We start from the raw sequence: 27,848 nt of genomic DNA, 5'->3' as shown, positions 1-27,848 counted from the left end.
CATTGAGGAGCAGGTCAGAGAAGCCATCCGGAACCAGCCGGGCCCCAGTGCATGCCCCTCTAACCGTCTCTTTGTCCCAGCAGATCTGAGGTCTCAGGTGATTCAGTGGGGGCACGACTCTCGCCTGGCCTGTCACCCCGGAATCACACGCACCCTCCATCTGCTCTCCCAACGTTTCTGGTGGCCGTTGATGAGAAAAGATATCCAGGAGTTTGTTAGAGCTTGCCCCACTTGCAACCAGCACAAGACCCCCAGTCAGCCCCCAGCTGGGTTACTCCAGCCTCTGCCAGTCCCCATGCGACCCTGGTCCCATATCTCCCTGGACTTCGTTACGGGCCTTCCGCTATCTGAAGGAAACACTGTCGTCCTCACCATCGTTGACCGCTTCAGTAAGATGACCCACTTCGTGCCCCTCCCAAAGCTGCCAACTGCAAAGGAGACCGCCCGGGTGGTCTTGCAACATGTGTTTCGAGTCCATGGTCTGCCCAGGGATATTGTGTCAGACCGAGGCCCTCAATTCTCTGCAGCCTTCTGGAAGGAATTCTGCAACCTTCTTGGGGCCACCGCCAGTCTGTCATCGGGATTCCACCCACAGTCGAATGGTCAAACGGAGCGCATGAACCAGGAGCTGGAGAAGGCACTAAGGTGTGTGACCTCACGCAACCCCCGTGCTTGGGCCCAACATCTTCTCTGGGTAGAATATGCCCACAACTCACTCATCAGTTCTGCCACCGGACTCTCCCCCTTTCAATGTGTTTATGGATATCAACCACCTCTGTTTTCCAGTCAGGAGGGAGATGCTACCTGTCCCTCTGCGCTCGCCTATGCCCGCCGCTGCCGCCGCACATGGGCCCAGGCTCGCGCTACACTCCTGAAGTCCAGTGCAAGCTATGCTATCGGAGCTAACCGGAGGAGGATCCCAGCACCAGTTTACCATGTCGGACAGAAGGTCTGGTTGTCGGCTCGAGATATACCACTGCGGATGGAGTCGCGGAAACTGGCGCCTCGCTTCATTGGACCCTTTCCCATACAGAGGGTCATCAGCCCTACGGCAGTCCGACTACTGCTACCCAAGACCATGAAGGTACATCCCACCTTCCACGTCTCCAAGCTCAGACCTGTACATGAGAGCCCACTGGTCCCAGCAGCACCACCGCCTCCTCCTCCGCGCTTCCTCGACGGTGACCCCGTCTACACGGTCCGGCGACTGCTCCGCTCTCGACGAAGGGGTAGGGGCATCCAATATCTGGTGGACTGGGAGGGTTATGGTCCTGAAGAGAGGTCTTGGGTTCCCGCTGGAAGAATTGTGGAGAACTGTCATGAGCCCTGGTAACACCACTAATTGTTTGATTACCTCCACCTGTCTCTGCTCCACCCTCGTTAACCTACCAGCTGCACTGCATTTACCACTAATCATGCCCTGTATAGAAAGCCCAGTTTTTCAGTCCACACTTGTCAGATCATCTGCAAGCCTACATCGGAAATCCTGCCTGCCTGCCTGCTTTCAACTCTGACTCCTGATCTGTGATCTGTTACTACTACTCTGATCTCCAGCCCCGACTTGCCTTCCGCCTTACGACTACGAGTTTAGAATATCCCTGAACTGTACTACTGCCGTGCCTCATTCGGCCCTGTTGTGTGTGTGTGTGTGTGTGTGTGTGTGTGTGTGTGTGTGTGTGTGTGTGTGTGTGTGTGTGTGTGTGTGTGTGTGTGTGTGTGTGTGTGTGTGTGTGTGTGTGTGTGTGTGTGTGTGTGTGTGTGTGTGTGTGTTTTCAATAAAACCTTGATCTCGCAATTGCGCTCCTGGGTCCTCGTCTGTCTGTCCTGACAGAATGATCTGACCATCATGGACCCAGCGCACGCTCAGACCAGCATGCAGGTAGAGACTGAGATGTCTGTCCTACAGCAACTGGAACGCACTGAGGGAGACATCAATCGGATGACCGGCGATATCGCTTCCCTGCTCCAACTCAGCCACCAACAACAATTTATCATGTAACGTTAGTATATCGGCATCATGTAACGCAGGGGTCGGGAACCTATGGCTCTTTCGATGACGAGATATGGCTCGCTGACATTTTTTAATATGATTAACAAGTAATAAATTATTATACTGTGTCATTATAAAGTAAAACATTTAGCAGCGAATTCTGTTTTAGTTTTCCACTCTCCTTTCCTCCGCTGTGTGTGTGTGTGTGTGTGTGTGTGTGAGAAAACCTTGATCTCGCAATTGCGCTCCTGGGTCCTCGTCTGTCTGTCCTGACAAGAGGGAGTTATCAGGAATGCTCAAAAGGATCAACCTGATCCTGGTAATGGTCCTAATAACCGTCTGTTTGTTCCCAATTCTGTGCGCTCCGAGGTTCTTCAGTGGGTTCATGCCTCTCGTTTTGCCTGCCACCCAGGGGTTAACCGGACACTTTCCCTGCTTTGCCGTCACTTTTGGTGGTCTTCGATGGAGTTTGATTCCCGTGCCTTTGTTCTTGCCTGCGTGGTCTGCGCCCGCAGCAAGGCCTCCCACCAGGCTCCTTCCGGTTTGCTTCGGCCGTTCCCAGTTCCTAGTCGCCCGTGGAATCACATAGGTTTGGATTTTGTTACTGGTCTGCCACTTTCCCAAGGAAACACAGTCATTCTCACCATCATGGACAGATTCTCCAAGGCCGTACACTTCATACCCCTTCCCAAGCTCCCCACTGCCTTCGAGACTGCCGGTCTCCTGGTCAGCCATTTGGTCCGTTTACATGGCATCCCCAGTGACATCGTTTCTGACCGGGAACTACAGTTTTCGTCTCAGGTATGGAAAGCATTCTGTCGTGCTATTGGGGCATCTGTTAGTCTTTCCTCAGGCTATCATCCACAGACTAATGGGCAGACGGAGCGGGCCAACCAAGACCTGTGGTCCATGCTACGGTGTGTCACAGCTCAGAATCCCTCTTCCTGGAGAGTTAACTTCCCTGGATCGAGTATGCCCACAATTCGCTCTCCTGCGCCGCCACGGGTATGTCTCCATTTGAGTGTTCTTTGGGATATCAACCACCTTTGTTTCCAGTCCAGGAGGACGAGATTGCGGTGCCCTCAGTCCAAGCACATTGCGTCGCTGCAGGAAGATTTGGAGGGGTGCTCGCTCGGCTCTGCTGAGGACCACTGAGCGTAACCAACGCAACGCCGACCATCACCGGACCCCCGCACCAGAGTGGCAAATAGGTCAGAGAGTTTCTTCTAAAGACATTCCATTACAGGCGGAATCCAAGAAGTTAAAGCCTCGTTTCATTGGCCCATTTGAGGTGGAGAGGGTAATTTACCCATCCGTGGTCAGACTGAAATTACCATCATCCCTGAAGATTCATCCCACCTTTTCATGTATCTCAGTTGAAACCAGATTCCTCTAGTCCTTTGTGCCCTCCTACCGTCGCTCCTCCACCCACCCGAATCATCGACAACCACCCGGCCTACACGGTCCAACGACTGTTGGACATCCACCGACGGGGCCGTGGTTACCAGTACCTGGTGGATTGGGTGGGATACGGTCCAGAGGAGAGGATGTGGTTGTCCCGCCGGCTCATACTGGACCACTCTCTCATTCGGGATTTCCACCCGGACAAGCCTGGTGGGTCGCCTGGAGGCTCCCGTTGAGTGGGGGGGTACTGTCACGTATACCGTGTGTGTGTGTGTGTACCCTGGATCACTGCAGGGCTTGTCGCTCAACTCCTGTTTGATCGTCTGTCTACCTGTCTGCCTACATACCTGCCTACCTGCCTGCCTACAGTACCTTTATTCTCTCACCGTCTAGTGTTCTGCACCTGGGTCTCCTCTGGACGTACCCATAACAGATAGTTCCTATGGAGCAATTTGGGGTGCACATTTCTTGTATAATGAAAATTGCTTGTAGTTTTCCGAAATATATACTGATAATCATTAAAGGTGGTATGCTAGCGAGTTTTATTTGCATTGGAGGACTTGCAAAACACTAATAAAAAAAGGTTCAAATTAATGCAGCAGACACCGAGATAAAATGGGTCAAGCTTTAATTTAGCGGTGAACAGACAGTTTCACGGGAACGACTAATATCAGAAATGAATGCCAAACCTGTAGCCAATCGAAATTGTGTATTCGCCTGGACGATGGTTTAACAGCTAATAAATACCACGTGTACCTTTGCTCAGTTTGTGTTTCATTTGTGGGGACATATCATGTTTCTGTGCACATACATGTGTGTGTCTGGAGTGGCTACTAACCTGTAAACTGTGAAAACACGTGATTCAACAAGCCATTCAGACTTTGCTCCCCTTCTTATGTCACATGCAGCTTCATTAAGGCCCTGTCACACATATCCGTATGACAGAGACGTATGCCGGCGCATACGAAAATTTGTCAGAGTCCAAATACGTCCAACTTTTCATCGTATCGGATCGGAAAAGTGAACATATACAGATACGCATGTCTAACCTATTGATCACTTCCTAATACAAAATGTATCAGACGAATGCCCAACGAATGCATAAGCTATGAAAAAATATGGCGTGTACAAAATATCGGCAACACGCTGGTTTACGTTGATATAAGGTAAGGTATAAGTAGTATTCGTTAAGAGCTCACTGTGTTACGCTGGGGTGCGTTGTTGAATGCTGATGTTTTGAGCATGTTCAAAATTATCGGACGTACCCGACCTGTGCCTCATAAGATATGCAGACGTTATGTGACGTTAGACATACGTGAATACGGAATACGTAGTTGAATATTTACCTACGTAAATACAGTATGTGAATACTTGCCTACGTAAATATAGTACGTAAATACCTACGTGACTACGTTAGAGGTACGTTAGATATAGGCTACGTCGGCTGACGGTGAATCCTACAGCCAATTTATTGATGAGTGGATAACTTATTCCTACCCTATGTTAAGATGATGCCTGACGACGGAGTAATTTATTAAACGTGTTTCTACAGTACAGCTAGCATTCAGCATTTTAGCCGTTCTCCAGCATCAGCATGACGTGAACCAAATGGCACCTACCAGCTCCGTTGGCCAGACGCTCTGATACGTTTTAAATAGGTAAGTGATAAGGTATCAATGTTTGACATACGTATAATAATTTGTTATGTATGCGTCAGCTACAACACCGCTGTGGAAAGGTTGGACGTATTTGGACTCCAACACATTTTTTGCTAATTTTCATATACGCCGGCATATGTTTCTGCCATACGGAACTGTGTATGTCTGGCGTCTTCGGGGTAACGTCTGCGTCCTTCAAACGATCACAACTTATCCTTAATTTATATCAACCTATTGCCGATATTTTGTATGTGCCGGCATACGTCATACGGATATGTGTGACAGGGCCTTTAGAATATAATGTGTCTCTCCACACGGCTTGAGAACTACTTTTACCAAGGGGCGCCATTTTTCTTACGAACCAATCAGAGCAGACCTGGCTTTTTTGAGAGGGGTGCTTAAAGAGACTGGCGCTAAAAGGGAGCGTTTCAGACAGAGGGGGAATACAAGCGCATTCAGACCGACAGTAAGAGTGTGAACATTAAAGCATGTCCTAGTAGAAAGTATGAACCTGAAAATGAGCACAATATGTCCCCTTTAAACTTGCATGTGTTTTTTTGACATGACAAACAAAAATGTCTGCCGTGAAGGTGTAGGTCCATTGTTCATGTTATTTGTAACACCTGTGCTTTTTTATGACAACTGTCTACTGTGAAAAAGGCCCCCCAACTGTTGTCTTTGTTTTGTAGATGTTCCCTGTCATATTCTACTTTTAATACCTTTATTGTTGTTACATTGTCTATTTGCCCAAACAAATTGACACAGAAAAGATGGGCCAAGCCGTTTTATTCCAGCAGAATGTCTGCACCAGACCTGCTGGGATCAATAAGGTTAGGGTCAGATAAGGGGTCAACATTAGCCCAACAACAGGTTTCTCTTGCCATGGATTACAGGCACACTACTGGACAGGTGCACCTAATGAAGTGGAACATTAGGGTGAGCACCAGACAACCATCATCTGCTATAACGTGCAACAGTAGATGAATAGCGGAGCTCTGAATCGTACAGGAGACAACAAACAAGACACACTTTGTCATGCCAAAGCAATATATTTTATTTACACATCTAGTTTCACCCATAACTCCATGTGCGATACACAAGTAAAATAAATCAAAGTGAACAAACGTGAGATGTTACAGACTAATATATTTCAACATGTTTAATATTATTCCAGTTAAATACTTTGGCTATGACACTTTTAAGTGTGCTATGTATTATTGACTTCATATTATAATCTACAACACATTTTGTGTCAAAACTATCCAAGAGACTTTTTAATAAGCAAAATGACTTGCACATAAATAGTAACTAGATTCTGTACAACATTTACAATGTATGAAATCACAAATGTGTCTTAAGATAAAGTCAATATAAAAAAAGATCACTCACAATGGAAACAATGAGCAAAATCATAGCTGGACTGCTTGAATTACACATTTTCATACCTCGTATGCTAATGCACAAAGCCTGTGAAAGAACAAGTAAATAAACTATGCAAAATAAATCACTGTGTGAACAATTTGTGCAATGGAGCAAAGCGTAATATTGTCCTCACTATAGCAGCTCACGCCTGTGCAACACCATTAATACTCAGATCACACTGTGCCTCTCACATTGTGTGAAACAATGTTTAAGTCAAATATTAAGGTGAAATTATGTCAAGTGAGACTAATTCACAACCTAGGTAAAGTGGTTCCCCTAAAGACACTGGCGTTTTGAATCCGTAGGTTGCTTATAGTAAGCAGGAGCTTTTTTTCTATAGAACAAATCGTCCCGATGAATAAATCAGTAATTACTGTGTTTGTAAGAGGCTAGAGAACATTATATAAACAACCGTACTTAAAGGAGGCCCGTTTAGCGCTACTGCTCAGGAGGTAGAGCAGTTTTCAGTAACCAGAAGTTTGCCGGTTCAATCCCCATGAGACACTTACTGACCACTCCTGATGAGCCAGTTGGCAGCTTGCATGACTGTAAAACACTTATAAACTAGAATAGCACTTTATAAATGCAGTATATTTACTCATTCCCCATAAAACATTTGCAAAGTCCTGCATTGTTTACATGCATCTTTAGCCTCTTCTCTGCCTTTGTTGCCTGGTCTGATGCTCAGTACTGTGAAACATACAGCCGGCCATGTGCATGTACAATACGAACAAACGCCTTGAAGAGGATTTGTGAACGAACAAGTCAGATGTTTCCAGCTCTTCAGCTCCAGTTGGTGACATTTCATAGTGACACATTGGTATGAGAGATATAAGTGTATAACCAGTATGATCAAAACAGTGACATCATTTGGCACATATCATTGGCTCTTAGCACCTTTGAATACCTTTTACAGCACTGAATTGTCCCTCACAGCCCGATGACAGCATCGAGCTGTGAACCATGTGGACCTTCAGCTGTGTTGAGACGGCCACATTAAAGGGTTAGAAGCTGTGTCACCGAAAAGAACCATATCAGTGTTTATGCAAGTTGTAGCCATTCTGTACATAAACACAAATACTTTACATTGACCATATCTTTTATTTCAGATTTCTTTTAAGAAATTGTTCAACATCGATTCATCAAGAAATACTTCTAAAACACAACTCCCTCTAAAACTACAACTTGTCTTTTTACATTTGTGTTTGTGTATAGATTAAACTAACTACATACAACCTGTTGATTAGTGATCTTCAGATGCTAAGCTAACCATGTCCTGACTCCAGCTTGGTATCGAACACGACATGAGACTGATGTCAATATGCTCCTCTTATACAACTATTCTGTTCCTCCTCTGATGCTTCCACTGCTTCCCTTTCATTCCCATATGGTATGAAAGGGAACTAGCTTTTATAATGGTAGCTTGCTTTTTCCTCAATATTGACAACCACGGTGTTCAAAACTGCTTTGTACAAAACATGGCAAACACTGGTATGGTCCTTTGAATAGTTTTATGTCCGACACTCCTTAAATGTAGCCCGCCATTAGAATGAGTCACAATTACTACAGAGTGTAAAAGAAATAAAGTGAACAACAAAATATGTTTTTGCGTATTCCCAAATATTTTCCATTCCCTAGGTTTCAAATATAGAATTATAAAAGTTGGTGGACAGATTCAACATGAGACATCAGTTCTACAGTGTGTGTGATTCAGTTATAAGTGGTGAGAACATTTAGGGCATTCAGAATTTGGGCTCCAGTTTAAAGTTATAATTCTGATTTTTATAATTTTTCATCGCCACCATTCTTTCCAGCACTTGTCATTTATTGTATTTGGATTCAGTAATGGTCTCTATCGAGCAGTTTTTATTGTTATTGGCGGAGTGAAACGATGCAGTATGTAATCCAGTGTTACTGCTAATGCTAACACAGCACGTCCTCACGTTTACTGCTAAAGATGTGTCTATAAAACAAAAGATGGTAATCAGTGAATCAGTGTATGACATGCAGGATGCAGCGTGGATGGCACGATTGACTGACTTCTTGAGTTGGTTTGGCTGCACTGTGAACAAATACTTCTATACTTCTGTCAGAGTGCTTGCTGCTGTTCCCACCAGTATCCAACCAGGACTAAAATCATGAAGATTATAACTTTAAGGTAAGTACAGAAACACAAGTGCTTGCGTGTGTGTGTGGCCTTTAACTCTTGATCTCCAGGATGGAGGGGTTATGGTCGAGAATAGCCAGAATGATTTTGTCCATGTACTGCCTCAGACGCAGGTTGATCTCCTCCTGCTCCTTCAAGGCATCGACCAGCTGAGGGAGACACAGAAATGCATTAGAAGAGTCTGTCATAACAGACATCAGCATCGCTGCCATCATCCAGCAGCACACTCACTTCATCCCTTGATGCGTTGTCGATCTCAGCTGCCAGGCACTGGGCCTTGGTCTGACAGGCAAACAGGTTCTTAGCCTCGTACAAACTCAGACTGAGAATCTGAGCGTTCAGGTCGTCGTTCTGATCCCGCAGCTTATGGTTCTCCTGAGGAAGCAAAACGAGAACAGTTCCTTTCAGACGGGGATGTGCATGAAACTCTCCACTATGTGCAGTACAGCATCTAAAAAGGTCATAAATACAGTCACATCAAACTCATCAGGAGCTCACAAAACTGAAAAGGTTGGATGTGCGACAAGCATCACACACACCTGTTTCAGTCTCTTGACTTCATGTTCCATCTCGAGCTCTCTGGCCCTGGCGTTGAACTCAGACAGCCCTTTGCTCTGTCCTGGATGCTCCATTTCCAGCTTAAACAACTGCAGATACTCCAGCTCCCGGCGGAGATCATCGATCAACTGCAGAGAGAAGACATCATTTAATGGAACTCCTGAACACCTTCCTTAAGACGTTTGTGTTATCCAGCCTCACCTCCTGCATGGCCTCCTTTTCCTTCTGAAACTCATGGCGATTATGCCAGAGCTTGTCCATGATCTTCCTGTAGAGGTCCATCTCATCTTTCAGCCTCAGACCGGTGTCCTCCAGCTTGTCGGTCATCCTCTGCTTCTCCTGCACAGGAAAGAGAATTCACCTCTTCATCTTCCTTCACTTTTTTAGGACAATATTTATATTAGTTAGAATAACACTGTAGAGACCAAAGTAATTGCCGAGATGTGGGGACACAGCGACAACAAGTCGGTCTGTAAACTGTGATGTTTCTGGATTCCACCGTTTAGTTACTTAATCACACTCACCTGGTCCAGTTTCTCAGTCTGTGACTTGAGTCGGCACACATTTAACTTCATTTCTTCATTCTCTTCTTCCAACAGCTGTAGCCTGTGTATGAACACACACAAACACAGTCAGTACAGTACTTCTCTTATACAAGACATTCAGTTTGACTGAATGAACTATGACAGATTAAGAGATAAACGTATGCTAAGCCCTGATGATACAGATGCTTGGGTTACTGTAGCAGCATCAGCAGGAGCTGCAGACTCATCAAGCTACACCAGAGAAAGATGGAGTAACTACTCTCATTCCCCTGCCCCCATCACCATGTGTGACTCCCCTGTTGACACTGTGGAGTCCTTACGCTTCCTGGGCACCATCATCACCCAGGACTGGAAGTGGGAGCTGAACATCAGCAACAAAAACAACATAAAAGCACAGCAGAGGATGTACTTCTTGCGGCAGCTGAGGAAATGCAACCAGCCAAAGACGATGATGGTGCACTTCTACACTGCCGTCATCGAGTCCATCCTCACCTCCATCACCATCAGGTACGCTGCTGCCACTGACCGGACAAGGTCAGACTACAGCGTGTCATTCGCTCTGCGGAGAAGGTGATCGGCTGCAATCTGCCATCCCTCCAGGACCTGCACGTCACCAGGACCCTGAAGCGTGCAGGTAAGATTGCAGCAGACCCCTCCCACCCTGGACACAGACTTTTTGAGTCACTTCCATCCGGCAGGAGGCTGCGGTCCATCAGGACCAAAACCTCACACCATAAGAAAAAGCTTCTTCCCCTCTGCAGTTGACCTCATCAACAAGGCCAGAGACCCCACTGACACTCCCTCCCCTTTACACGTCACATTAACGTAATGCTCAGCCAACGGTCCTTATATTGTATATTGTACATGGTCTCTAATGTCTATATATTGTTATTTTTTATATTTCTATGCACCAACTAAACCACAGCAAGTTCCTTGTAGGTGAAAACCTACATGGCAATAAAAATGACTGATTCTGATACAGCTGCATCTGTTTTTGACCTGGAGGCACAAGAGTTTGAGTTTATGAAGAGTTGACCTGTTACAGAGCAGGTCTATTTCCATGTTTCTGTCTCTGTCCATCTTGCTGTAAGCCTCCCGGTGCCTCTTGGTCTCATCCTGCAGACTCTGATCTGCCCTTGTTTCTGCATCCTTTACCTGCTCCTCCAGCTCATGAACCCTGGGATGACAACACAAAGGAGAAAGAAATAACATTTTATAGGGAGAAAAGATGGTGGTGTAAAGACCTGAAATAAGACTCCAGTACAGCAAAGTATTAGTTTAACTATTTCGTAAGCTTATTCAACTTGGTTCATACAGGTTTTATTCTTCAGCTCCCGCAGTAATCTCTTTTAGCACACAGCAACAAAAACACAATAAACCAAGAGCACCCCCTCATGGACAAAACTAAACACTCACACTACAAACATAATTCTTTAACATTTCAGGTGGCAACAAAGCTGTAATCACATTGGTTTCAGATGAAACTGCAGGATTTCCAGATGAGGTTAAACCTCCTGAGCAAACCATTAGACGATTCAACTGTAACCTCATTCTTACAAAAAACAACATTAGAATTGATCATATGTGGAACAGATCATCATACAGGCTCATTGAAGGTTCAGATAAAGTTACATCACATTCATGAGTAATATCGTGTGAATTGTGAGGTTTTCAGACATACATGTGAAAATATGAATATCAAATGTGTTAGTTTGCTAAGAGTAAATGTGACACATTGTAGACCAACATAAAAACATGAATTCATAATTAAAAGGATTCAGTGATGAATTGTCCTACCTGTGTACAAGTTGTGTGTTCTCATGTTTGAGTTTTGACTTCAGGTCTCCGTTGGCCAGACTGTCGCTTTCCAACTCTGTCACCTTCTTTTCCAGATAACTGACCTGAGGAAGACAGCCAGGCTTTCAGCTCGTCCTACCACACAGGAGCTCTGACACATTCCTAATGTCTGAGCCCTTATCGGCTGCACCTGTACACACACTCTGCTCCTCCTCACAGGGACTCATGTGGCTGCAACTCAAAGCACACTCAGGAGTCTGCTGCTTTTATTCCACAGGCTTAAACATGGCAGCACACCTGTGTATTGTGCAGCATGCCAGCATTGGCCCTCAAAGGCAGAGGACACAAGGTCCTCCATGATTGTCTCTGCAGAGCCAGATAAAAAAAGAGCTAGTAGCAGAACACACACCATATAAGGATTTTGTAATTCAATTATTTAATATGAGAGTGTATTTGTACTTTGTTACAGCTAAAACGTTTGTTGAATAAATAAAATGAATAAAAACAAGTAGCACTAAACACTGAACTGCACCTTTAATCAGGTTTGTAGGAGAAGACTAAAAGTCAGGTGTGTAGGAGAAGACTAAAAGTCAAGTGTGTAGGAGAAGACTAAAAGTCAGGTGTGTAGGAGAAGACTAAAAGTCAAGTGTGTAGGAGAAGACTAAAAGTCAAGTGTGTATAAGAAGACTAAAAGTCAAGTGTGTAGGAGAAGACTAAAAGTCAAGTGTGTAGGAGAAGACTAAAAGTCAAGTGTGTAGGAGAAGACTAAAAGTCAAGTGTGTAGGAGAAGACTAAACGTCAGGTGTGTAGAAGAAGACTAAAAGTCAGGTGTGTAGAAGAAGACTAAAAGTCAGGTGTGTAGAAGAAGACTAAAAGTCAGGTGTGTAGAAGAAGACTAAAAGTCAGGTGTGTATAAGAAGACTAAAAGTCAAGTGTGTAGGAGAAGACTAAAAGTCAAGTGTGTAGGAGAAGACTAAAAGTCAGGTGTGTAGAAGAAGACTAAAAGTCAGGTGTGTATAAGAAGACTAAAAGTCAAGTGTGTAGGAGAAGACTAAAAGTCAGGTGTGTAGAAGAAGACTAAAAGTCAGGTGTGTAGAAGAAGACTAAAAGTCAGGTGTGTAGAAGAAGACTAAAAGTCAGGTGTGTAGAAGAAGACTAAAAGTCAGGTGTGTATAAGAAGACTAAAAGTCAAGTGTGTAGGAGAAGACTAAAAGTCAGGTGTGTAGAAGAAGACTAAAAGTCAGGTGTGTATAAGAAGACTAAAAGTCAAGTGTGTATAAGAAGACTAAAAGTCAAGTGTGTAGGAGAAGACTAAAAGTCAAGTGTGTAGGAGAAGACTAAAAGTCAGGTGTGTAGAAGAAGACTAAAAGTCAGGTGTGTAGAAGAAGACTAAAAGTCAGGTGTGTATAAGAAGACTAAAAGTCAGGTGTGTATAAGAAGACTAAAAGTCAAGTGTGTAGGAGAAGACTAAAAGTCAAGTGTGTAGGAGAAGACTAAAAGTCAAGTGTGTAGGAGAAGACTAAAAGTCAGGTGTGTAGAAGAAGACTAAAAGTCAGGTGTGTAGAAGAAGACTAAAAGTCAAGTGTGTAGGAGAAGACTAAAAGTCAGGTGTGTAGAAGAAGACTAAAGGTCAGGTGTGTAGAAGAAGACTAAAAGTCAGGTGTGTATAAGAAGACTAAAAGTCAAGTGTGTAGGAGAAGACTAAAAGTCAAGTGTGTAGGAGAAGACTAAAAGTCAAGTGTGTAGGAGAAGACTAAAAGTCAGGTGTGTAGGAGAAGACTAAAAGTCAAGTGTGTAGAAGAAGACTAAAAGTCAGGTGTGTAGAAGAAGACTAAAAGTCAGGTGTGTAGAAGAAGACTAAAAGTCAGGTGTGTAGAAGAAGACTAAAAGTCAGGTGTGTATAAGAAGACTAAAAGTCAAGTGTGTAGGAGAAGACTAAAAGTCAGGTGTGTATAAGAAGACTAAAAGTCAAGTGTGTAGGAGAAGACTAAAAGTCAAGTGTGTAGAAGAAGACTAAAAGTCAGGTGTGTAGAAGAAGACTAAAAGTCAGGTGTGTAGAAGAAGACTAAAAGTCAGGTGTGTAGAAGAAGACTAAAAGTCAGGTGTGTATAAGAAGACTAAAAGTCAGGTGTGTAGAAGAAGACTAAAAGTCAGGTGTGTAGAAGAAGACTAAAAGTCAGGTGTGTATAAGAAGACTAAAAGTCAGGTGTGTATAAGAAGACTAAAAGTCAGGTGTGTAGAAGAAGACTAAAAGTCAGGTGTGTAGAAGAAGACTAAAAGTCAGGTGTGTAGAAGAAGACTAAAAGTCAGGTGTGTATAAGAAGACTAAAAGTCAGGTGTGTAGAAGAAGACTAAAAGTCAGGTGTGTAGAAGAAGACTAAAAGTCAAGTGTGTAGGAGAAGACTAAAAGTCAGGTGTGTATAAGAAGACTAAAAGTCAGGTGTGTAGAAGAAGACTAAAAGTCAGGTGTGTAGAAGAAGACTAAAAGTCAGGTGTGTATAAGAAGACTAAAAGTCAAGTGTGTAGGAGAAGACTAAAAGTCAAGTGTGTAGAAGAAGACTAAAAGTCAGGTGTGTAGAAGAAGACTAAAAGTCAGGTGTGTATAAGAAGACCAAGGGTCGATAATACAGATTATTTTAACCTGGTTTGTGAACCGTCGTTATTAAAAGATATCTGGACAGTGTGCTGGAGTCTTTTGTTCTGAATTGCCTTTCATCCAAAATGTACAATATCTGCCTGCTTGTTTGTGTGTTTGTACCTTCTCGGTGATGTCGAGGTCGCAGGAGTCGATGCTGTCAGTGAACAGATCCTCTGTGCTGCTGCCCTGACTGGATCCAAACACACTGTGGTTGGCCTGGAACAGCTGACTGCAGGGACCAGAAACCAACAAGATTACCACATTATTATTCTTCATGATGATTACATAGACAGCCATCTTCTGAAATCCTTTCTCACCCTGATAAATGCTGAACCCATCATTAGTACCCCCCCACCCCCACCCCGCTCTTTCTATGCTAAAGCAGATTTACTGCAGTATTCACATTTAAAAAGGTCATTAGTAGGGAGGTCAGGTCACTCACCGTCCAAACGCTGTGCTGGAAATCTTTCTATTAGGGCTGAAACACAAGAGACAGACTGAGTCACACACTACCTGCTGCTTCAACAGTTACCAGAGCTGCCAACTCATGCTTGGACACTTCTCCCACGCAGAGAAAATCTAATTTATAACTGAACACTTGGGCTGCCCCGGATACCTACGTGTTAACATCTTAGTGTTGGTTTGATCCTCTTTGACCTGCCATGTCTTTTTTCACAAACTGTGAGAAGCAATACATAACAAAAAACACAGACACAAAAACCTGCAAACAGCCACCCCATCAGATTTGATATTGTTGCTATAGCAACAGCTCACCCTTTGATGTGGGTGCAGCACCTGGTGCCAAGAACGAATTAGAGGGTGGAGTTGGGTGAATGGCTCAGGTTATATCGGGTTACGCTGAGGCAGCAGCTTCAGTGCATCTACCATGTACTGACCACCGTTTGTCCTGTGGAGCCTTTTTGTTTATGCTCCTGTCTTCACGTGTTTTACCTGTTGGCCTTCAGGTTTCGAAGTCGAGCTTCCAGGTCATTGAGTAGATTCACTTTTTTGCAGCACTGAGAACAATAGATGTCCAGCAGCTCACTGTTATACAGCTGCCGCATCTTCTGAGGAGTCTGCCCAGCACTGCCAATACAAAGAACACATACTGATACTTAAACAAGCACAATATAAATATGACAAGTTAAAATAAAACACCATAAAATATTAATATACAGAGAAAATATGAAGTGATGCGATAAAGTTGGTGAGGCTGTTCCGCACTGAAAACACACGGTCACCTTGGTTTTCAGTGCGGTCGGTGACAGCTGAAAGGTTTTGATCGGCTGCTCTAAGGGGGCCTGGCTGGGCTGTAAGGGGTTAGAAAGCCCGTAATAAAATCTGGAGCCAGACTATGGATAAAAAATTCTAAGCATGCGACTCAGGGTGTGTGCTTCTAACTTGACCACTAACCTGGAGGGGAGTGAGGACCCCAGGTCCGAGAAGCCATTTGTTCGGGTGTCATCTTCAGGGCAAGGACTACTGGGAGTAAAATCCACATCCTCCCCCTCCCCGTAGTCCTCAAACTGCTCCTCCCCAGAGATCACAGATGCGGACGCTGAGCCAGTCAGGAGGCTGAGGTTGCACAGCAGGAAGTACACAAAGGGTGGTTCATTTAAAAAAATTAAATGGAGAAGTACAATAAATGACCACACTGTAATGTAAAGTAAGGTGTTGTGATACAGACTCACACTGCTGTGACTGACCTGCCCTGCCGTGTTGGATCCAAAGAGTCGCAGCCGTTGCCGTTTTCAGTGCTGCTGTCCATGTCACACTCCCCGTCAGCACAACCCTCACCATACACACTGCCTTCTGGGTAGGAGCGCGTACACATGATGATTGGAGGGCCCAGCTTGGCCGTGCCGTTCTACACATACAAACATCAGACTTTAGCATGGAGTCAAGATTCACAGCACACTCCGAGGCAGCTCGTGTGTTCAAACTGTCACTTGTGGACATTCAGTACAAGACAACACATTTTGAGACAGAGTTCAACTTGAAGGTACTCTGTCATTTTTGCAATCGCGGTGCAACTGGCATTAAAGTCCAGATACATATATGAGGATACTCTAGTGGAAGTATCACGGTGTCTATAAACTGCACGCTGATGCTTCCTAAAAACACCTGTGAATGTTATACCAGAAAATTCCTCAACACCAAAACAGCTTACAATCAAGCATTTATCATCCCCTGCTTAAGAAGACATCTGGCTAATATTCATACCCAACACAGCAACTGAAAAAGTCCTGTTCCTGTCAACATAATCCATAACCTTTAAAGACTAATGAACAATATGTTAAGGATTCCAAAATATAGAATAGAATATACGTCATCATACTTTGTCGCTGTGAGAACAGTTCTTCATTATTCTTGGAAAATGGGAATTAAGGAAATTGGTCTCATATTTGTGACCCAACAGTTGAGGACTGCAACAACACAGTGCTTGTTTTATCCTTTACTTCCTAGTAGCACTTGATTATCACAGAAATTATCAGTCTATACTTTAAATACAATTAAAATCATGTAAAACATTTTACTCCTGCAATAATAATCTACAGCTTTATCAATAATCTGTAAATACAGTTTATATTTTACATAACATCTACATTTATTTTCTGTCGCTCACCGTCGCCCCAGGTGGGTCAACAGTTGAGGGTTAGTTTTGTGTTTTAAACATAATTATACAACGTGAAGAAGTCTGAAGAACCTCTGACCTCAAACCTCAGTTACCTCCAATTGAATCCTCAGCAACCAGTGCAGTTTAAAGCACATATAACCTGACCTGACATTACATAGGTCTGAAATAAAATTAAATGCACCTTGTGATACAGTAGACCTCTAGAACAGGTATTTTGGGTGGACTAATCAGAAACTGAGTTGGATTATGTAGCATGCCCCTCATCCGTGTGGCATCAATAATGTACATGCATGTCTGGCCCCACCCAACTGACGCACGCGCACAAATTCATCAATTATACACATGTTTCTGTCTGAGATGAAGGTTAGTGTGTGGCGATGCGGAGCTATGACAAAGAGTAAATGAGGAATTTAAAACGGTGTGCTCTCATGCTGACCTTACACTCTCTGAAGTAAAAATCACACTATTTTACCCAGACAGCAACAGGACTTAATGAATTGTGTTGTTTGATGTTCACTACCGGTCTACAAATGAACATGTTTGGAAGTAACATCGTGCCACCATAAGACAAACAAGTAGACATTGTGCTGGTTAGTGACATGTGCATTTATTCTTACCAACTTCTTCTATGCCATCTCTTTTTTTAAGGCTTGTAGAATTCCACTGCCATGTGCGTTACATCACTGTGTATTGCTGTGTGTGCAATGTCTGCTGAATTGTGGACTGTGTTGATCCAACTTCCCCTCAGCAGAGGTCTTTTAATCAATATAACTCATAACACCTGTGTGAATCCACAAAGACCAACAGCAAACTGCATGCACCAATAAGAACCACAAAAGGTGGGAGATCTCCCGCCCCACAGGAGTGAGGAGGATGTCAATCAAGAGTTCAATTATCCAAACTAAGTGAAAACATCTGTGTACCCACACACTTGTGTGGACATGTGTCTTCTCTCTCTCACTCACTCACACACACACACACACACACACGCACACACACCTCACAAATCAAGTGTGCATGCATGTCCCCTCTCATGTGTGTGTGTGTGTGTGTGTGTGTGTGTGTGTGTGTCATCTAAACAAACATACGGTTTCCTTTATCGTGGAGGTGGGACCAAAATCCACTGTGATCCTGAAGCTTGAAGGCTCAGTGTGGAGAACACACACATCACTGCAGCAGCTCACTCATTCACATCTGAAAACACACTGAAGCTTTAGCTGGGACAAAGCCACACCTCCATCGCTCTCTCTCTCTGTGTCTCTCTCTCTCTCTTATTGCTAGGCAACTGTTCAGTTGGGCTGATCTCTAGTGGGGGCATGGGCAGTCATACGCTGCAACACACAGTACACACACCAACTTATGATATATGTTTTTATTATTTATGCTACTGTGCATGCTTTATTCCAAACATGTGGTATAGTAGCTTGTTAGGAATGATAAAAATGAGTAAATACTGAACGGAAACATTTTGAAACAGAAAACAAAAAGATGGAACAAAACAAACTTTTGACTTAAATCTCATAATCCTGTAGGTTAGAAACTATAAAACATTATGACATGACAGGGACTTCAGTACTCGGAACAATTTTAATTTAATTTTATTGTTTTTTTTTTAAAGTTTGGATAATGACCTGAATAATAATCATGACTCACATCGAGCGTAACCAGTAGAACTTTTACTCCCAAGCACAAGGGCCCAGGTGGCCTTTCACTCTGTGTGTGTGCAGGTTGCAGTTTCACAGGTTGGGCTCATTCAGTCGCTTCATAGTTTTGTTTTTTTTGTTCTGTTGACGTTTTTACTCTTGTTTTACTTCAGTCAGTATATGATCATTTTGACTTGCCATAGGTGTTGTGTATGTACACTGTAAACACTGTTTACAGTGTGGCTTTGTCCATTTATACAACTTCTATTGAGAATCTATGAAGGCCTATAGAGCTGTGTTATTTTAAAGTCTGATGTATTCCTGCATAACTTCTAAATGCAGATGAACTACCCACAAACATTATAGTAAATGAGGTGCCACACAGGGGCAGGTAACAGAGGTGCAGGTGGAGAAGACTAATGCTGGTCCATCACATCACACCATGCGAGGGCAAAAGAATGTACCTGGTAAATGTAACCATTGTCAGTAACAGACGGCTGGGTGGAGGTCACACTGCGAGGACCCACGGCCATCTTTAGTATCTCCTCACAACCTGGCAGGAGGAGGGCGGCAGGGAAAGAAAAAATCCACATAAATACTAATCCTTGTATTGTTCATTCTTTGGTTTTTACATTTCAAAACCAACAAAACAAAAAACTATTGTTTTAAAACCAGAACGGAAAAACAGGGAAAACACAAACAAAATATGGGCATTGTTTGTGGTTCCTTGACATTAAAAACCCTACATTTTCCAAGTTTGCTCTCGCAAATGTATGACTTATGACTTATATACTGATATAATCTCAGATAGTTTATTCCTTAAGGTTATCAACATTTTAAGTAATAATAGTTCAATATTTTGTGGAGAACTCTTATTCTCTTTTTTGCTGATAGTTTAATGAGAATATTGACACAACTCTCATGCCTGTACTTTAATATGGTGCAACAGCAGTTAGCTTAGCTTAGCTTTAGCACAAACACTGGAAACAGAGGGAAACAGCTAGTCTGGCTCTGTCTGAAGGTAACTTATTCCACCTGTAAATGCAGATAAAATGCAGTATTGAGCTGAATCTTCACTATACCTTGTTGGTACATCATTCAGATTGAGTGTGCATGTCTTACCTTTAATGGCGAACACTCCGTGACAAAAGTCTTTGAAGTTGATCTTCCCATGAGCGTTAGGATCCAGGTACCTGGTTAACTTCTTCACCTGAAAGAGACACACGTTTGTCAGAGATCTTTACAACACAATACTGCACCCTGGATCCCCAGACTGTGGACATTAGGCATTAGTCCAGCCATGTGAGTACAACCCTCTTTAACCTCCTGCTGTATATTTAATAGAAATGGGTTGTGATTTTTAGCCATGCTGACTCTCTGTTATTAATGTCTGCTGGTTGGTCGGTCCATCACTTTTGTCATTTTGAAATGATAATTTGGTACAGATTTCCATGCTCCCCAGATGATCATCTAGTGCAGGGGTGGGGAACCTCCGGCCTCTGGGCCGTATACGGTAATACATAAACACACTGCAAAAAAATCCACTAGAAAAATAAAATAAAATCTTGACAGCAATAGTATAAAACGGTTGACTGACTGTTTTTCCTGGCCACGGTCAGGGTCCTTTAACACAACACGAGTGGACGTGGTCACGCGGTCACTTCATGTCTAAAAACTTCAATATTAAACGAGACTGTCGTTGACATCAGCGAACGCAGCATGGCGAGTGTAAACAAGAGAAAGGTGGATGCAGAATGTCGCACGTTCCAGGAGAAATGGACGAACGATAATTTCTTTGTGGAAGTAAAAGGCCAGTGTGCCTAGTTTGTGCGGATGCGCTTGCGTTGATGAAAAATAATCTCGACCGTCATTACAGCACGAAACATGTTAAACTGCACTACTGCTGAAAGGACGAGTGTTTGGATACAGTTAACGCTCTTCAGCGGAGTTTAGCCCAACAAGCAGCTCTCTCCAGAGCGGAACATACAAAGATGGAAAGATAGAAAGATAGAGCAGGTAGACCACCACACCAAGAACAGACTATTCCACCACTGCTGTGCAATTATCACTGACATGTGCAATATTCACTTTATTTTCTATCAACCACTTAGTACTTATATTATATTTTATTCTATTTAATTATTGTGTACTGCCTTTTTACTTCATATGTTCTTTTGCTGTGACAAGATACATTTCCCCGTTGTGGGACTAATAAAGGATTTCTGATAAAACAGAAAGATACATGGATAAAAAAGTTGCTTTTTTGCACAGCATAAAAGAAAAGTGAAATGAATGGGCTTCTTCTTAAAAAAAATTGCAGAGGTTATGAGTTCAATAATTAGTACGGCCCTCGAAGGATGTTGTAAAAAAATAAGATGGCCCTTGATAAGAACAAGGTTCCCCACCCCTGATCTAGTGCCATAATGAAGTCAAACTGTCAAATACCTTGGTTTATGACTAAATACCTGTAACTAATGACATTCTTTTCAACGGGACTTCATTAGCAAAGGTTAAACTAAACGCTAAACTAACATCGTGATTACAGTTTACATTATACCTGCTACATCAGTTTGCCAACATTGTGATTGTGAGCATACAGTGTGGGGTGCTAACTTTATAGCTCAAAGCACCACTGTGCAACGTATGACCCTCCCCCCCCCAACAATTTATTTTAACTTCTCCACAACTTTTACACCCACTTTCTCAAGCGTACGTACACAGGTACGTACACAGATACGTACACAGATACGTACACAGATACGTACACAGATACGTACACAAACACCACAGATACGTACACAGATACGTACACAGATACGTACACAGATGCGTACACAGATACGTACACAGATAGCGTACACAGATGCGTACACAGATGCGTACACAGATACGTACACAGATACGTACACAGATACGTACACAGATGCGTACACAGATGCGTACACAGATACGTACACAGATACGTACACAGATACGTACAGATACGTACACAGATGCGTACACAGATACGTACACAGATACGTACACAGATACGTACACAGATAGCGTACACAGATGCGTACACAGATGCGTACACAGATGCGTACACAGATCCGTACACAGATACGTACACAGATACGTACACAGATACGTACACAGATGCGTACACAGATACGTACACAGATACGTACACAGATGCGTACACAGATACGTACACAGATGCGTACACAGATGCGTACACAGATCCGTACACAGATGCGTACACAGATGCGTACACAGATGCGTACACAGATGCGTACACAGATACGTACACAGATACGTACACAGATACGTACACAGATACGTACACAGATACATATATATTTCGCATTTGTTTATCGAATCTTAGATGTGAGTCTATCCTAAGTACTTGACATTGTAAACCTCATTTATGACCTCATTCAGTTTTTTTTCACCATGAACCTTTCATTTCCGTGTCGTTTATGTATAGAAAAATAAATTGAAACTGTCTTTTTTACATTCAGTGTGCAGTGAGAGGACTCAAGCCATTGTAATACAGAATGTAAGAATTCAATAAGCCGGTCAGCAGCCTTGCTAGATGTTCTGGCAGTTGTATGAATTACTCCCTCAGCATGGCCATTAACAAAAATGCTTCTTATTTTTTCAATTAGATGGCAGTCTTCAGTCTCCCTAAGGAGTCTGAATCCAAATTGTTGTTGATGCAGTAAATGATTAGTCTTAAGATGTATTATGAGTTGCTATGATACATCTTAGAGAAAACTGGGATGAATGCAATGAAATGGATTGATAACAGCTGTTTCACAGCACTATGGGAAAGTTCTTGTTATAATTGACAAGTTCACAAGGTGTGCTACTGGCTCAACTACAGTCTCGTGCTGCATGAAAACATGGTGAATGACTGAATGGCTTTCTGGAGTAGATGACAGTAACTCACTGTGTACATGCACGGTCAGGTATTTGGTTTAGGCTGTCATGTCATAACATTTGTTTGCCTTCATATCCTCACTGAGCACTGCCGACAATGCCATCTTGCTTTTTTCTGCACCATCATCAACCTCTCTTCACACAAAGTTGATGTGGCATTTCCTTTGGTTGTAAAAACTCGACATCAGAAGAATGTGGCTCTGACTCTGACACTCATACTCAGAGCAAAAGTTGTGAATTAAAGCTTTGGATAAATAGATCAAAGTGTATATGGAACAACCAAACCGACATCTATTCAAACACAGGCTTCTGTTAGCTCTTAGTGTCACTCTCTCACGCTGAAAACGTAACAATAGTGGTAACTGTAGTGCCCTGTAGTACTATCAGTGTCCCACGGACCATACAAAATGTGTTTGGGACGTAGTAAACTCACTATGATGCGTCCAAGGATATTTTCCCTGATAATGTTACATTGTGAACAACAAATCTGTGTTACAATGTGCAGGAGAGCTAGTTAATGTTAGCTGTTAGCAATGGTAAATTATAGCTTTATCATGATTTATAAAGGAGTGCATGTTGAAGAACAGGGGATGTCACTGGTATTGGTTTGGACTACTACATTTCTAGTATTGTGACACTCCTAAAGATAAGTGCATACTAAAATTAGTCGCCCATTTTAGATGTGTCTGCATTTACACATGTGCATCCTGCACTGCAGATTTGCTTTATATATATATATATATATATATATATATATATATATATATATATATATATATATATATATATATATATATATATATATATATATATATATATATATATATATATATATATATATATATATATATATATATATATATATATACACACATACACACACACACACACAGTGGCGGGCCGTGCATTTCCCACCTAGGCCTTCAGTGATGTCCTATACAGTCCTTCCTGAATTATTCCACCTCTTAATACCATCATAACATAAAGGCCAGACCTCCAATCCAACCTCCAGCCTCAATCTGAGGCTGGAAGCAGCGCAACCAAGAGGAAAGCTATGAAATGAAGAGAATAGACTATGGGGAATAATTTTTGTGATAATTTTTTGTCATATTTGTGGAATAAATATATCAAAATAAAATTTATATTCTGATTATGTTTAGGCCAGCAGAGAAGGCCTTGCTGGCCCTGACGGCCCACCACTGTATATATATATATGATTTCCTATAATATTGTATAGTGTTTTGTATAGGGAGCCACCTTTTTTTAACTGATTAGTATCGGCTATATTAAGCTTTTGAGCCCGATCCGATCCTCTGTCTTTTACGTCAGCTGTCAACTCTCCAACTCTCCGCTGTCTGTCTCTCCTTCACTCTGTTCTCAACTAACAATTATTTTCATTTGAATTATTTTCTCAACATATTACTTTTGTTTTATATAATGTCTGGTTCCAATTACATAAAACAGAGAAACACATTAAAAAAATCTACAATTATGTTGCATACTTCAAAATGTTGTGAGATAATTATGTGTAAGAGTAATTGTTTAATATCAGAAAAAAACACATTTTTGGGTTAAAATGAGCAAAACAAGAATACACAAAACAAAAAACTGTACAGACATAACACTAATTTGAATAAAACGCTTTATATGTGCTTTGATAACTATTGCATACGTACTGTTATCACCCCTAGTGTGTGTCAGTATAGGACCAGTAGTGTGTTATAAAGATTGTTATTTTATACGCTCACTACAGTGAACTAATCACCATAGAATCGGATGTTTTCCAAATGAAACCAATGTAAATACAGGACTGGTGCAGTGAGCCCCCTCCCATAGGCTGTTCCGTTACTTAATAACCGACCAATCCGCTCACAGGCTCCTCGTGAGGCTCTCATCGCCATGGTGACAAAGAACACAGACATGAGAGGAGCTGCAAGAGGGGAGGAGGAAGATAGAGAAGTAGCTACCTCTTAGTACGACGGAGTTATTTTTAGTAATGTGTTCAGGGTGCTCAGCCGCCATGACAGCTTAAAGGAAAATCTACTATCATTTTTCTGTGATACAGTGCATCCAGGATTTAACCTGCAGCCTCCCCCAACACTGAGTCCTATTTATTTCTCTTCAGGTTTTGCACAGCAGTGTGCAAATAACCTGGTGTGACTAAACACAAGTATAACAATGTATGTGAGGAACTTCTGTAAATGTAAATGAGATTAATCTGTCGCTCATCTGAAGCCAATACAAAAATTGTGCTCCAGCATATACTTTACAATATTGCTCATCATTTCCCAATGCTTACCATGTGTTTTAACATTCATTTACAATTCTTCTGGGAGGCCACTAGTTTGAATTTTTCAACAGGGTATGAAAATAAACTTGAAGCCTGCTTTGGATAGGTATACCTGTGGGTACATTCAGACAGATTTATTAAGCCTTTGTGTGTTAATGCTGTTGCGATCAGGGACCAAATTGAAAGCTCTTGATGATTCAACTCCCAATGTTTTAGATGGGGATAACAAACACTTCAGTGTAGGCAGAAACATCATGTGACACAACTGTGTGTCAAGATGTTCTAGTAATAATAAACATTGTGTTTTGGTTAGGCGCCTATCTATATGTTGAAAGGTTAGAGTGTATAAGGCCTTAAATATTATGATTGAAGTATATGATTGCTATTCCCATGCTCTATTATGTCTCATAAGTTGTTCCAGAAATTTTACCATGTGTTACACAGATTCTGTGCAAGATTTTACAATTTCTTACCAAAATTGTCAAAAACGTTTCACATTTGGATATTTCTGCAAGAACAGCATTTTTGATGGCAATTTGATGGCAAGCACATCTGTTTTGAAAATTGCTAAGAAACCCCCGTATTGTAAATATAGCTAGGAAAGCCATACGTCCTCTGAATGTTTTGGTTTGTGGCTGTTTCATGAGGCTGTGATTATCGTAGAATTCACAACAGCTCATTTTATACAGTGAGATCAAGTTTCAAAACATGGTCCCACGACAATATAATGGCTCCTATGGGGTCTCAACTTTCCAGTTATGACTCATTTATGCAACTCAAAGACTGTTTAGGGACCCCGGCTCTCCCTCTCCAGTTATTGCTCCACACCCCAACCAGCCACAACTTTTAGACCAGGCTAATCAAGATAGATATGGTATTTGGCTCCAAATCCTAGCATGCTGCTGAATCATGGGGTAAGCAATCAAATGATTCATCAAGAGTTAGTGTAGACAACTGGTCCCAGGTTCAGTAGCACAGGGAGCCCTGGCATTACTGGTTGGTACTGAACCAGTAAGGTTGGCAGTGAGCTCTCTGTGGGACTGAACTTCCAGTAAGGCTGGCAGTGAGCTCTCCGTGGTACTGAACCTACACAAGGGGTTGCCAGATGATTCAAAGGGCGTAACAAGATGATGACCCAGGTAGGAACGAATATAAACACTACATTTTCTACACAATGTGCTCTTTATTCTTTGGTAAATAAAATTGATGAGTCAGATAGTGAGTTTGACCTCTCCAGGCCTCTAAAATGATTTAAATAAAACCAATCTGAGAGGAACAAATTCTTTAAGTCAACTGTTCGTAACATGCATCCTGCAACAAGGGGCCACAAGGAGATATTGCTTTAAGTAAGTGTAAGTGGCCACAAGCTCATAATAATGTTGGGAACTACTGACCTAAAGAAGAAAGACTCAGGCTACACACTTTTTCAGAAATGTAGGTTCTCCAAGTACATTCCAGTATTGTTCTGATTCAATGGCTGCTGACATGATGGACTTAACAAATACCTCAAGTGCCAATACTGAAAAAAGACCAAAAGCCTTTTTAAGAGAAAGTGGTTTTTGGATCATTTAGTTCTTGTTAGGCCCCTTATTAACCTCATCAACAATTTGGCTGAGTGACCACAGGCATTCTATGCACCTTTAGTCTATAGTTAGCTAAATACTGAACAGACATGTAGAGCACCTTTAGTCTATAGTTAGCTAAATACTGAACAGACATGTAGAGCACCTTTAGTCTATAGTTAGCTAAATACTGAACAGACATGTAGAGCACCTTTAGTCTATAGTTAGCTAAATACTGAATAGACATGTAGAGCACCTTTAGTCTATAGTTAGCTAAATACTGAATAGACATGTAGAGCACCTTTAGTCTATAGTTAGCTAAATACTGAACAGACATGTAGAGCACCTTTAGTCTATAGTTAGCTAAATACTGAATAGACATGTAGAGCACCTTTAGTCTATAGTTAGCTAAATACTGAACAGACATGTAGAGCACCTTTAGTCTATAGTTAGCTAAATACTGAATAGACATGTAGAGCACCTTTAGTCTATAGTTAGCTAAATGCTGAACAGACATGTAGAGCACCTTTAGTCTATAGTTAGCTAAATGCTGAACAGACATGTAGAGCACCTTTAGTCTATAGTTAGCTAAATACTGAACAGACATGTAGAGCACCTTTAGTCTATAGTTAGCTAAATACTGAATAGACATGTAGAGCACCTTTAGTCTATAGTTAGCTAAATGCTGAACAGACATGTAGAGCACCTATATTCTATAGTTAGCTAAATACTCCAGTCCCTCCCAGCCCCTCACCTCGTCTCCTTGGCCGAACTGAAGCCCGAGGTCTACCAGGTGCTCCACACGGATGAAGCCGTCAGCATCCTCGTCACACACGTCGAAAACCTCCTTGAGTCTCCGGAGAAACTGCAGGAGCTGCTCTTGGTCGGGAATAACATGTCCTTCCATTGCGGAGATGCTTTGTATTTTTCCTGTTAAAGAATCGCTGTGACAGTCGCCATCATCACCGTCATCCTCTTCTTCATCCCGGCCTCCGCTCCGCTCCGCCGGACCAACTGCTGCTGCTGCGCTTGTTCAAGAGGCGCGACAAGTTACGGAAAAGGCCGATGATTAACGACTAGGACACAAGGCATTGCGTCACAAACCGGCTGCTTATTAATAATCCAGGTGTGTTACCACCCACGTGCCCTTTCAGCTGTTTGTTAAAGCTTCACTGAAAACCATCTGATGGCATCCACATGCTTGGGAGACCATATCCACCAAAGAAAGAGAGAAAATAACACATGAAAATTAGGAATGACGTCAATAAAAATACATATAGTAGGTTATGAGGAGTAATTCAAAATGACGATTTAAAGCAATGTATGTAATTTCTGAGAATAAATTATTATTCTTATAAATGGAAACTTTGCAGAATACACTCAGCCTTCCTTGGTATGGTATGACCAATGGTTTATGCCATGCCTTCCTTGGTATGGTATGACCAATGGTTTATGCCAGCCAAAGTAGCATATATATTAGCAGCTAATATATTAGCAAAGCTTAAAGGTTCAATGTGTAATTTTGAGCCACCTGCTCCAAAGAAATAGGGTGCAGCATTTCACCTCTAAACTGGGTCCATACAATATGTGATGTTTAGATTTTAGTTGTAAT

General features: G+C 42.3%; 1 protein-coding gene across 3 annotated transcripts; it reads right to left on the bottom strand.

The window, feature by feature from the left end:
- Positions 1 to 6,085: 6,085 nt before the first annotated feature.
- Positions 6,086 to 27,273, bottom strand: rab11fip4a (RAB11 family interacting protein 4 (class II) a). 3 transcript variants are annotated; one of them, XM_029437930.1, is made up of 15 exons: positions 26,991 to 27,273; positions 19,583 to 19,670; positions 18,925 to 19,013; positions 15,886 to 16,046; positions 15,593 to 15,754; positions 15,131 to 15,265; positions 14,622 to 14,657; positions 14,300 to 14,408; positions 11,542 to 11,645; positions 10,781 to 10,921; positions 9,724 to 9,805; positions 9,401 to 9,538; positions 9,181 to 9,327; positions 8,873 to 9,016; positions 6,086 to 8,790 (listed from the first exon to the last, which is right to left on the bottom strand). In XM_029437930.1, exons 1-15 carry the CDS (start codon positions 27,141 to 27,143, stop codon positions 8,674 to 8,676), a joined length of 1,806 nt encoding a protein of 601 aa, XP_029293790.1. In that variant the 5' UTR covers positions 27,144 to 27,273; the 3' UTR covers positions 6,086 to 8,673. The 3 variants fall into 3 exon arrangements, with proteins under 3 accessions (XP_029293790.1, XP_029293792.1, XP_029293791.1); XM_029437932.1 differs by lacking the exons at positions 18,925 to 19,013; positions 19,583 to 19,670; positions 26,991 to 27,273 and adding an exon at positions 17,906 to 18,032; XM_029437931.1 differs by lacking the exons at positions 18,925 to 19,013; positions 19,583 to 19,670; positions 26,991 to 27,273 and adding an exon at positions 17,435 to 17,727.
- Positions 27,274 to 27,848: the final 575 nt, after the last annotated feature.

This window comes from Cottoperca gobio, chromosome 8 (assembly GCF_900634415.1).
Source record: "Cottoperca gobio chromosome 8, fCotGob3.1, whole genome shotgun sequence".
NCBI lineage: Eukaryota > Metazoa > Chordata > Actinopteri > Perciformes > Bovichtidae > Cottoperca > Cottoperca gobio.
Note: the sequence above shows the minus strand (reverse complement) of the source record. Positions and strands in the feature narration are given on the sequence as shown.